The sequence below is a fragment of the Physeter macrocephalus genome, chromosome 18 (genome assembly GCF_002837175.3).
Source record: "Physeter macrocephalus isolate SW-GA chromosome 18, ASM283717v5, whole genome shotgun sequence".
Classification (NCBI taxonomy): domain Eukaryota; kingdom Metazoa; phylum Chordata; class Mammalia; order Artiodactyla; family Physeteridae; genus Physeter; species Physeter macrocephalus.
Window position 1 is genome coordinate 83,725,728 of NC_041231.1, and position 13,178 is coordinate 83,738,905.

The following is a 13,178-nucleotide window of genomic DNA, read 5'->3' on the forward strand; positions in this document are numbered from 1 at the left end:
CCACTTAATTAGTGTGCTCTTCTGGGAAAGAAAGGCATTTGAGCAGAAGGCACTCCTCCAATAGAAACAGATGCCATAAAGATCAATAGATTTAGGCATGATTCACCTTTTCCAAGCCCCACTGGCTCCTTCCCTATCCAGCCCAGGGAATACAGACCCAAGTGCAACCCTGCAGTTAGTCCAGGAGGGCTCTTCTGAGTGTATCCTAATGCCATGGCTTTACTTTTATTAAGAGAAAGGTCAGGAAGGGATCATATAACTGGGAAGAGTTTAAGGTTACCATGAAGAGTCAGCAAGGATTACAGTTCCTAGTGATTCTGAGGTTGAACTTGCCATTTTGAAATATTCTCCCAGTGGCTGGCTTCTGTTGAATGAAAAAAAAAAAAAAGCACAACCTAAAAGTTGAGAGTTATGTTTTATTCGGTGGAATTTCTGAGGACTCCAGCCAGGAAGACAGCCTCTCAGATAGCTCCGAGGGACTGCTCCAAAGAGGTAAGGGAGGAGCCCGAATACATAGGAGTTTTTGCAACAAAAACCAGGTAGTTGGAACATCAAAAGATTACTGCTAGTCACAAATCGCAGACATCTCAAGTTAATGAATTTAGTGCTTTTCTTTGTATCGGAAGGTGCCAGAGTCTGGGCTCATTGAACTCATTCCTTTGATATGCACCTTAGCTATTTGGGCCAGTAGCCTGCTTTTCTCCATCCTGAATTCCCGCAGGGTGCACAGTTGTGGGGAGATGCAGTGGCTGCTGACTCCATGGTTGGTGACATCCGTTATTTACTGATATGGCAGGTGACATGCTTTGTCCACACTTCCCTTCTAGGTCAGTGGCTAAGATATAATGCAATAGACAGATACTTTTAAGGTCTTCAGTATCTTCAACAATGCATTGATTTTTAAACAATATATTAAACACCTACATTAAGGTACTACACCAGTAGAAATTTTTTAAAAAAATTGTAAAGGTGAAAAAAAGAGAGGGGGCAAAAATGGGAACTAGAAGTAGTTGGGGAGAGGAAGTGTTATTAGAATAGAAACTCGGGGCTTCCCCGGTGGCGCGGTGTTTAAGAATCCGCCTGCCAATGCAGGCAACATGGGTTCGAGCCCTGGTCTGGGAAGATACCACATGCCGCAGAGCAGCTAAGCCCGTGCGCCACAACTGCTGAGCCTGCGCCCCAGAGCCCGCGGGCCACAACTACTGAGCCCACGTGCCACAACTACTGAAGCCTGCGTGCCTAGAGCCCGTGCTCCGCAGCAAGAGAAGCCACCACAATAAGCCCACGCACCACAATGAAGGGTAGCCGCTGCTCGCCGCAGCTAGAGAAAGCCTGCACGCAGCAACGAAGACCCAATGCAGCCAAAAATAAAATAAATTTTTTTAAAAAAGGAAAGAAATTCTTTGGGCAGGGTGTGGAGACAGCCACCAATAACTGCTTCAGGTACCACTAGTGGATTGATGTCCTGGGCCCCACGAGGTTTACACCTATTAGTGAAACCCAACAGGGGGATTTGCTTGGACAAGCAGCAGTAAAACTAAAGCTGCTGTCTGTATTGGCAGTAAACTACCCCATGACATGGATGCCTTCTGATTGAGGTCTGTTACTCTATCATGTTCCTAAACTGGCTCATTATCAGAAACAGCTGTTATAAAAATCAGATGCCTGAGACCCATTTCAGACCCGATGAATCCAATATCTGGGCAGCTGGGTTTTGTTTGCTTTTTTTCTTTTTAAGCTCCTCAGTGCTGCTGGATAGCTTGTTTTTTCTTTCCCGAAAATGTTTCAGGACTAGGATTACATTTCTTTTAAGGGATAGTAATTTAAACAAGTTTTGTAAAAAGAGTACCTATGATTTTGATAATATGTCACCACACTTACTTGCTTTTTTCTTATGACTTAGTTTTCTCTTTGAAGGAGATGCGTTTCCCCTCTTGGTTCTGATCTTTTCATTTCAGCTGCAAGTAGGTAGATACTAGAGACATGGAGAATTGACACGAGCGCCCTGTAGCTCTTCAGTCAACAAATATTGAGTGTCGTGCGGTGAACGTGTAAGACCCAAAGGCCCGGCCAACAACTGGGAGGGTGCAGAACTGCAGGGAATGACAGTAGAATAAAGAAAGGTAAAGTGGAAAAAACCAGAATGCTGTAGTGGGAGGATTAGGGACCAGACGGTTGCATTTGTTCATGGAACATCCTTGAGCAACAGAGTTATAACCACGAATAATCCGCAACCCCTGGCCTCAGGGAAGCACGGGTCCGAGAGAGGTAACACTTTCAACCGGAACCAACCATTGACACTTCAGTGTGAACTGTGACAAGAGCCCTTTTCCCACAGGTGGGAGAAGAGAGAGCGGGCGGAGCGCGGTGAGGACTGCGGTGGAGCGAAGGAAGGACCGCTCCTTCCCCTCTAACTGATCTAAGGGCCCGCCCCGACCCTGGACCTCACGGCGAGAACCATCACGTCATCACAACAGCCTCCTCCCGCCCCTCCCACCCGCTCTCACGTCGCCGCGTCCCGAGAGGGGAGGGGCGGGGCCAGCTCTCCGAGTCCACACTCCCGCGAGAGCTCCCAGTCCCGCGGGCGGCGCACGCGCAGACCTAGCACGCCTGCGCTTCAGGCCCGGCCCCTCTTCCGCGAGCGCACGGGATGTTTGGCGTTACCAAGGAGCTGCTGGGGCCCTTGCGAACGCCGCTGGTCCCCCCGGCAACCCGGGAGGACCAAACCCGACCGAGGTGGCAGCGGCGAGAGCGGCTGCGATGATGTCCAACCCAGTGCATGGCCTGCCCTTTCTCCCGGGCACGTCTTTTAAGGACTCCACGGTGAGGACTTCTCTGCCCAACCCCCTGTCCCCACCCCCGGGCGGCCTCGGAGGGCTCGCAGCTGCTCGAAAGATTGCGTCTCCTTTCTCGTCCGCTCGAGTTTGTCCTCTTTCCCTTCAAGCCCGTCCCTCTGCTCCAACCCTGTTCTCTTTTCTCCCTCACCCAGCCTCACCCTCCTTGTCCCATTTCCCTCCGCGCATTCCTCTCTAGTTTTCCCACTCGACCCTGGCAGTGTGTTAGCCTCCTAGCGTTCTTACTTGCCGCTCTCCTCCTCAAGCCTCTGCCTCCTCTAGATCACTGATTTCCCCACCTTGCTCCCGAGCTCTCCCTCGGTCCTCTCCCTAGCTCATTCTCCCACCCCATACCCTTCTCTGATCATCTCCATCCTTAAACCCTCCCCCCTAGTCTGGGCCCTTTCCCCGACTCAGCGTCTCTACACCTTCATCCTTATTTCCACAGCCCCATCCCACACACTCTCCCCAGGCCTATCTTTCCCGCCCGCATTTTTCCTCTTCTGAATCCTAGACCCAGTAATCGCTCCCACTCCCAGCTCCATTTCCTGTCTTATTTACCACTTCCACCCATTGGCTTCTTTCTGCCAGGTACTTTATTGCAGTCTCCTTCCTTCTCATTTATGCGTCTACCACATCTCATCCCTTTTCTACAGTCTAGTCCCACCTTCACCCTGTTCTTGTTTAACCTTCTTTCTCAGTTCTTTCTCCAAAAGTTAGACTTTCAACACTTGGCCGTCTTCCTCCCAAACCATCCTCAGGTGCTTTGTAGGAGATAATTCCACATAAATTCCCTCCACTACAGTTGATTCGTTACTGTTTTTTCTTCTCCTAGCCCTTTTCTTTTCGCTTTAACATTTTTATAAAAGATCCCTGTTTAGATTTTGTTTCACTTTTCCCCTACTTTGTGTTTTTAGTTGTATCCTCTAGACAAAATAGAAGAGAAAAAAAAATAGGCTTGTGGTTTTTTTCTCTAACATAGTTTAGCCCTTGACAAAATTATTATTTAATTCTGAAATTTCAGGGTTACTGAAATATATGTTGGACTATCAACATTAACATTCAGTAGGCTGATAGGCTGATTATCAGAGATGAAACAATAATAATTTATATTTATATAGTTTAATAATTTAAACTATAAGTTCCTCTCCCTGATCATGAAGGTCAGATAAAATACATAGTCAATTTATTTTCTTTGGGAGAATGAATTGAAATTGAATGTTTGGTGAGGGAATTTGGATTCTGAATCTCTTCTTCATAGTTATTCCTGCATTAAGACACAGCATTGTAGATTTTTTGCTTCAGTGGACTTTTCAGTTTTATGAAACTTGAAAATGTTGTAGGCATGTTCTTGCCCTGTGCAGGAACAGCTTACCATTTGCTGTTGGTGAGTGTGGGTTACCCATGGGTCAGGGTTGATTTGATTTGGGATTACAGAGGTGTGGGTTGGAGGTGCCAGGCTCTGAGAACATATATTGCCGTACTACAAATAAGATGAACTGTGCATTGGACATATTTTAGATTTTAAATACACTGGCCAAGTGTCAGCCAATTTGCCTTATTTTGATATGTGGAAAGCATGATCACTGTCTTCAGCCCTGAAAGACTAGGTATGTGTAACTCTCAAGACCTTCAGAGGATGAACCACAGGGACTAAGGTGGGGAGCCTGAGGTGGCCTTGCCTGGGGTGCCCTTGAAGTCCACTGATAAAGGTCATATAGCTGAGTGATGGTAGAGATGTCTGTCTCAAACGGGAAAAGCAAATGAAGCAACTGATGTTGCTTCTGTCTTTAGAGGTGGGAGAAGAGGAGTTTGAAGTTACACAGGTTACCCAGAGATGAAGTCAACTCATCCCATTTTGTTCTGTGTCATTTGTGTTATGTCCTGTCAACTGATATGTGACCCTGAATTTACAACCCATAAAATAAAGTTCACAGTCCATAACTCTTAGCAAAAGAAGTTTACTCTTTTGCACCTTTTATGTTAGTACAGATCCTGAGAGATGGTAGGTTGGGCTGCAAAGAAATTAGGTAGGTAAGTCAGTAATTTTTTTCATAAAAAACATGATTTATGTGTGTATATATATGTATGTGTATAAATACGATTTTGAAAGCAACATTGCAAAGAACAGAAAAAGGAAAAAAATTTCCATCAAATTAACATAATCTCTAATTTTCCCTTCCACTTTTTTCCAACTTTATTGAGATATGATTGACGTATAAATTTAAAGTGTACAACCTGTTGATTTGATATGCTTGTATTTTGCAAAATGATCACCACCATAGCATTAGCTAACACCTCCATCCAGTCATATAATTACCATTTCTTTTTTGTGATGAGAACATTTAAGATCTACTCTCTTAACAACTTTCAAGTATAGAATACACCATTGTTAGCTATAATCATCATGCTGTACATTAGATCCTCAGAATGATTTCATTTTATAACTGAATAAACTGGAAGTTTGTATCCTTTGACCACTCTCTCCCCATTTCTTCTACCTCCACCCCCTGATAACCACCACTCTACTCTCTCTTTCTATGAGTTTGTATTTTTTAGATTCCACATATAAATGATACCATGCATACAGTATTTGTCTTTCTATTGCTGATGTTTTTCACTTGACGTAATGCCCTGAAGTTTCATCCAAGTTGTCAGAAATGGTAGGATTTCCTTCTTTCTCATGGATGCATACTATTTCATTGTATATACATGTATAAATAGGTATATACACATGCATACACATATATGTCATATCTTTATCCATTGGTTGAAACAGATTGTTTCCATATCTTGGCTATTTTGAATAATGCTGTATTGAACAAGGGGGTGCAGGTATCTCTTCAAGATCCTGTTTTCATTACCTTTGGATATATACCCAGAAATGAGATTGCTGGATTGTATGGTAGTTCTGTTTTTAATTTTTTGAGGAACCTCCACACTGTTTTCCATAATGGCTGTACCGGGCTTCCCTGGTGGCGCAGTGGTTGAGAGTCCGCCTGCCGATGCAGGGGACACGGGTTCATGCCCCGGTCCGGGAAGATCCTGCATGCCGCGGAGTGGCTGGCCCCGTGAGCCATGGCCGCTGAGCCTGCGCGTCCGGAGCCTGTGCCCCGCAACGGGAGAGGCCACAACAGTGAGAGGCCCGCATACCGCAAAAAACCAAAAAAAACATAATGGCTGTACCAATTTACCTTCCCACAAGGGTTTTTTTCTCCACATCCTTTTCAACAGTTGTTAGCTCTTGTCTTTTTGATGATAGCCATCCTAGCAGGTGTGAGGTGTTATCTAATTGTGGTTTTAATTTGCATTTCCTTGATGATTAGTGATGTCAAGCACCTTTTCACATACCTCTTGGCCATTTGTATGTCTTCTTTTGGAAAAATAGCTATTCAGTTCCTCTACCCATTTTTTTTTTCCTCTTCCCATTTTTTAACCAGACTTTGCTTGTTTATTTGGATTGTTTTTGTTTTGCTGTTGGGTTGTATGAGTTCTTTATATATTGGATATTAACCCCTTATTAGATATAAGATTTGCACATTGTCCTCCCATTCTGTAGGTTGCCTTTTCATTTTGTTGATGGTTTCTTTTGCTGTGCAGAAGCTTTTTAGTTTAATGTAGTCCCACTTATTTATTTATTTTTGCTTTTGTTTCTTATGCTTTTGTTGTCAGATCCAAAAAATCATTGCCTAGAACAATGTCAAGGAGCTTTCCTATGTTTTCTTCTAGGAGTTTTATAGTTTCAGGTCTTATGTTTAAGTCTAATCCATTTTGAGTTAATTTTTATGAGTGGTGTAAGATAGGGATCCAATTTCATTCTTCTGCATGTGGTTATCCAGTTTTCCCAACACCATTTATTGAAGAGACTATCCTTTTTTCATTGTGTGTTCTTGGCTTTCTTGCCAAAGATTAGTTGACTGTATATGTGAGGATTCATTTCTGGGCTCTCCATTCTGTTCCATTGGTCTATGTGTCTGGTTTTCTGCCAATACGTACTGATTCATTTCTGGGCTCTCCATTCTGTTCCATTGGTCTATGTGTCTGTTTTTCTGCCAATACATACTGTTTTGATTATTGTAGTTTTGTAGTATAGTTTGAAATCAGGATGCCTCCAACTTTGTTGTTCTTTCTCAGGATTGCTTGGCTATTATTAAGAGTCTTTTGTGGCTCCATAAAAATTTTAGGATTTTTTTTTTTCTATTTTTGTGAAAAATGCCATTGGAATTTTGATACTGATTGCATTGACTCTTAGATGGCTTTGGGTAGTATGGACATTTTAGTAATATTAATTCTTCCAAAACATGCATATGGGTTTCTTTTCATTTATTTGTGTTATTTTCAGTTTCTTTCATCAAAAGCTTGTAGTTTTCAGTGTACAGGCCTTTCACCTCCTTGGTTAAATTTATCCCTAAGTATTTTATTGTTTTTGATGCTATCATAAATGAGATTGTTTTCTTAATTTCTCTTTCAGGTAGTTCACTGTTGGTGTGTAGAAACACAACTGATATTTGTATGGTGATTTCTGTATCCTGGAATTTTACTGAATTTGTTGACTCGTTCTAACAGTTTTTTGGTGGAGTCGTTAAGGTTTATAAGTGTAAGATCATATCATCTGCAAACAAAGACAGTTTTACTTCTTCCTTTCCTATTTGGATGCCATTTATTTCTTTTTCTTGCCCGATTGCTGTGGCCAGGATTCTAGTACTGTGTTGAATAGTAGTGGTGAGAGTAGGCATTCTTGTATTGTTACTGATCTTAGAGGAAAAGCTTCTAGCCTTTCACCTTTGAGTATGATGTTAGTTGTAGGTTTGTCATCTATGGAGTTTATTGTGTTGAGATATGTTCCTTCTATACCCAATTTTTTGAGCATTTTTATCATGAAAGGATATTGTATTTTGCCAAATGCATTTTCTGCATCTGTTGAGATGATCATGTGATTTTTATCTTTCCTTCTGTTGATGTGATGTATCACATTTATTTATTTGCACATGTTTAACCATCCTTGCATCTCAGAAATCAGTCCCACTTGACCATGGTCTATGACTCTTTTAATGTGCTGTTGAATTTGGTTTGCTGGTATTTTGTTGAGGATTTTTACATCTGTGTTCATCAGAGATATTGGTCTGTAATTTTCTTGTAGTTTCCTTATCTGGCTTTGGTATCAGGGTAATGCTAGTTTTATAAAATGAGTTTGGGAGTGTTCCCTCCTCTTCAGTTTTTTGGAAGCATTTGAGAAGGACTGGCATTAATTATGCTTTAAATGTTTGGTGGAATTCACCAGTGAAACCATCTGGTCCCAAGCTTTTCTCTATTAGGAGGTTTTTTTTGTTTGTTATTATTATTTTTTTTTTTTGCGGTACGCGGGCCTCTCACTGTTGTGGCCTCTCCCGTTGCGGAGCACAGGCTCCGGAGGCGCAGGCTCAGCGGCCATGGCTCACGGGCCCAGCCGCTCCACGGCATGCGGGATCTTCCCGGACCGGAAAGATCCTGCATTGGCAGGCGGGCTCTCAACCACTGTGCCACCAGGGAAGCCCTATTAGGAGGTTTTTGATTGCTGATTCAATTTCCTTACTTGTTATTGGTCTGTTCAGATTTTCTATTTCTTCATGATTCAATCTTGGTAGGTTGTACATGTCTAGGAATTTATTGATTTCTTCTAGGTTATCCAGTTTGTTGGCATGTAATTATTCATAGTAGACTCTCATGCTTCTTTGTATTTCTATACTATCAGTTATAATGTCTCCCGTTTGATTTCTGATTTTATTTGAGTCCTCTCTCTTTTTTCTTAATCAGTTAGCTAAAGGTTTGTCAATTTTGTTTGTCTTTTCAAAAAAAACAGCTCTTAGTTTCTTTGATCATTTCTATCATTTTTCTAGTGTCTATTTCATTTATTTCTGCTCTCATCTTTATTATTTCCTTTCTTCTGCTGACTTTGGGCTTAGTTCTTCTTTTTCTAGTTTCTTGAGGTATAAAGTGAAGTGGTTCATTTGAGATCTTATTTCTCAATGCAGGCATATATCATTATAAACTTAAACTTGCTTTTGCAGCATCTTGTAGATTTTCATTTTTGTGCTTCCATTTTCATCTGTTCAAGCTTTTTAAAATTTCCCTTTGATTTCCTTGACTCATTGGTTGTTCAGGAGTGTGTTTTTTAATTTTCACATATTTGTGAATTTTCCAGCTTTCCTCCACTTATTGATTTCTAGTTTCATGCCATTGTGATTGGAAAAGACACTTGGTATGATTTCAATCTTCTTAAATTGCTGAGACTTATTTTGTGGCCTATCATATGATCTATACTGGAGAATGTTTTGCACATGCTTGAGAATAAAGAGTGCTGCTGTTGAATGGATTGTTCTGTATGTGTCTGTTAGGTCTATTTGATCTAAAGTATGGTTCAAGTGCAGTGTTTTCCTTGTTGATTTTTTTTATCTGGCTGATCTGTCCATTGTTGAGAGTGGGGTATTGAAGTCCCTTGCTGTAATTGTTTTGTTGTCTATTTCGCCCTTCAGATCAACAGTATTTGTTCACATAAAAATCTACCCTTTTACTCCCCACCCCTTATTTTTTGGATGTCACCATTTACATCTTTTTGTATTGTGTATCCATTAACAAATTGTTGAAGCTAGGGTTAAGTAATCTTTATACTAGAGTTAAGTGGATAACACATCACCATGTTACAGTATTAGGGTGTCTCCGTTTCCCTTTACCAGTGTGTTGTATAGTTTCATGTTACTAATAAACACATTTTTGCTTCAGCTCAAAGAACTCTTTTCAGCATTTCATGTAAGGCAAACTTAGTGATGACGAAGTCCTTTAGCTTATACTTATTAGGAAAAGTCTTTATCTTGCCTTCATTTCTGAAGGACAACTTTTCTGGGTAAAGTACTCTTGGTTGGCAGTTTTTTTCTTCATCACTTTGTAGAGGCCTAAGCTGGCTGCCTGTGTGGTTCCTGGGCTCTGCTGGGGACAGGGGAGAGGAGGGAGCCAGGAAGGACTCAGGTGGTGGCCTGGGCAACCCTGAATGCCTGTGGGACAAAAGCTGGTGAAGTCTGCAGGGGCTACTTGTCAGCTGCAGCTATGCTGGCTGTTGGCTGTTGGTCAAAATCTGCTGTTTGTCTGCCAAGCAGGTCTCTGTGAACCACAGTGGCTCCCACTGAGTGGGTGCTGCCAGTAGCCCCTGCTTTTCTTCCTTGTTCCTAACTGGCTCTGTACACTTCTGCTTCACTAGTCTGTGGGGTGAAACTGAGGTGGGACCTTCGTGCAGTGTCTCCAAACGACTGGAGAGCTGACTGCCCACCCTGCTTTTCCTTTCCTGGTTGAGGGGAAGTTGCCTCCTGGGGCGGAACAGTGCTGGCTTGGGGGATGGGATGATGCAGACAAAATGGGTTGTCTTCCTTCTCTTCCTGTGTGAATATCCTCAGTTTTTGTTTTACTGTGTTGCTGAAACCTCCTAAATGGACTCTGGACCTCTTCCAGAGGTGTTGTTCATGGACAGCTGTCCAACCATTGATCTTTGTGGAGGGATGGGGAGGCTGGGTATCCTATGCCACTGTTTTGGTCTCCTCTGCCTTCAAAAATATTTCCACTTTTTTCTGTAATCTTTTGTTTTTTCCATTTACCAATGAAAATGTGTTGATTGTAAAAAAAAAAAAAAAAAAAAAAAGCAACATAATTCAGAAATGTATAGTATAGACAGAGAACATTCTCCAAGTCCAGTCTTTTTTGTGCACGTGTTTGCATGCTTGTAATTAATATGCATATAATTTTGTAAGCTTTTTTGGACTTATTAAATCATAAATATTTTTCCCAGATTACCACATGGTCTTTAAAACCAATATTTTAATGGCTGCATAATAGCCCATTAAGTGAGCCTTCCATCAGTTACTCATGCTTGTCTTTTAGATTGTTTCCCATGCCATGTTTTACTATTGTAATTATAACTATTATAATTTACTATTGTAATTATAACTATTGAACGTTATAATGGTCAGCCTTAGGCATATTGTTTCTTTCCTGTAATTTTGGATTATATCCTTAAAGGATTGGGGTGGAATTATTGAGTTCAAGTCTGTTCAATTTAAGTCTGTAATATCCATTTGCTTTCCAAAACGTTATATGAGGGCTTCCCTGGTGGCGCAGTGGTTGAGAGTCCGCCTACCGATGCAGGGGACACGGGTTCGTGCCCCGGTCCGGGAAGATCCCACATGCTGCAGAGTGGCTGGGCCCGTGAGCCATGGCCGCTGAGCCTGTGCATCCAGAGCCTGTGCTCTGCAACGGGAGAGGCCACAGCAGTGAGAGGCCCACGTACTGCAGAAAAAAAGAAAAAGAAAAGTTATATGAATATATTAGCATCACTGTAGCAAGAAGGCCTTTGTTTCATTTCAGGTAAAAATTCATTTCACAGAACTAGATCTTCTCAGTTCCATGGTTTATGACCACCAGATAAAATGAAAAACACGGGAAGACTAGTACAAAATAAGGAGTATACATGAGATAATATTTTAGTTTTTTGTGGAAAGTGAGCTGGTAATTAAATTGGACGTTCAGCAGCAGGGCTTTAAGTTTTATTTTAAGCTCAGGCTGCTGCATCCCTCCTCCTTTCTGGCTGAGTGTTTTAGCTTAAAATACAAGAACCTTCTAAAGTAGGTAAACTTTTTGATGTAAGGTTTGTGGATGTTTATAAACAAAGGTTGAAGTTTTGATATTTTTGAAAGTTAGCTTTTTTACCTAACAAGTATTTATAATATATTATAAAGACACACTTCTTTTTTTTCTTCAGCGAACAGCATTTCATAGAAGCCAGACGCTTGGCTATAGGAATGGCTATGCAGTTGTTCGACGTCCAACAGTTGGGATCGGCGGGGACCGGCTCCAGGTCAGCCAGCTGTCTCAGGCTGAGCTGGACAAGCTGGCCAGCAAGGCACCAGTCCTCGCGTACGGCCAGCCCAAGCAGGCCCCGCGCGCAGAATTCATTCCTGCCTATGTGGCTTTCGACAAAAAGGTATCATCTGGGATGGAAGGGTACCCCTTGAATTCAAATCTCTGAGAGCCAACTGTTTGCAGAAAACTCAACAGTAAACCACAGCCTTTCCAGATACTCTAAGGAGAAAATTGTTCAAATGCCTCAACCCTTAGTCACAGACAGCTGAACTCAGGATTGAAAGACCCTTTCTTTACTCAGGAAGCCGATTACAGAAAATAATTCCCTGTAGACATCACTGAAATATTTTCTAAATACAGTTTTAAAAAGTTGGATGAGTTCTGAATTCTTGAGTTCATATTGCTATGTTTACCTGTTCTGTAGTTTCTGCTTTTTAAAAGTCCTGTATTCTGTAGTAATGACAAATCCTTAATCTCTGTGTAATGCAGCGTGTCATCGTTGACAATGACTGCATCTGTTGTCGGTTTTCTCCAGGCTGTCTCCATAAGTTTTGTTTTGCAGGGAACATTTCAGATTTGGCATAATATAACCAAAGGGTAGTATAATATTTTTGTTTGTGTCTTATTTACCCTATGCTTCCGTAATGTGAGTTGCTTTATTTCTGTCTGTTAACATTTCCACATCATCCTTGATTTTCCTTGTCACTGAGCTTCCTCTTTTCACTAAGGTGAGCTTGTCCTAACCCTAGCCATGCAGCAGAATTACTGATGGGACTTTTGCCCCAGCCCTCACTGATTCTAATTTCTAGATGATTTTTATGTATAACTGGCTGTGAGAACTACTGACTAGTTTTTGTAAGTTAGCTTTTTTCATTTACTCCTAGCCTATCTTATTTCTCTCTTTTTTTGGTCTTACTTTTCATTTTATTATTTTTGTTAAATGTCTATACCATTTTCATCCAGCTGGCCAATCTTTATTAATAGTACCTGTTGAAGCTAGAGGCTGGAAGGTACAAAATAATCTAGTGGTGAAAATATGCCATTTACATTAAAAATCACTTAATTTAAAATTTTTTTAATGTATCAGCCGTAATCTATATCATCTCCCCTTCCCCATCTCAACTAACTCATTTGATACAAACACGTTGACATGTCCACTTATAGGCTGAACCTAAACATCCATATCAATGATATGATTGGGTATTTCCTTACCTTTTTCTTGTTTCTCTTGTTTATTTACAGCTGTGACAGGCACTGCAAAACCAGTAGAAAAGGGAAGGGGGTGAAAATACAAGAGAGGAGTGGGATAGACATTTAACAGTTTATCAAGATACAAATGGTTAGGTTCAATTTTTACTGAAAACAATCGCAAATAACTATCGTAAACTAGAAAGTGATAAAGTATTAATGAGAGACTTCCCTGATGGTCCAGTGGTTAAGACTTCGCCTTCCAATGCACGG

The 13,178-nt window shown here is 41.4% G+C and overlaps 1 protein-coding gene across 2 annotated transcripts in view; it reads left to right on the forward strand.

The window, feature by feature from the left end:
* Window positions 1-2,613: 2,613 nt before the first annotated feature.
* EFHC1 (EF-hand domain containing 1) overlaps window positions 2,614-13,178 on the forward strand; it is a 65,280-nt gene continuing 54,715 nt past the window's right edge. The window contains exons 1-2 of one of the 2 annotated variants that reach the window (XM_007130208.3): window positions 2,614-2,823; window positions 11,617-11,838. In XM_007130208.3, the coding sequence (XP_007130270.1) occupies window positions 2,761-2,823; window positions 11,617-11,838 (285 nt within the window). In that variant the 5' untranslated portion in view covers window positions 2,614-2,760. The remainder of the gene's footprint in view (window positions 2,824-11,616; window positions 11,839-13,178) is intronic. The other variant, XM_028478768.1, reaches the window with a different exon arrangement.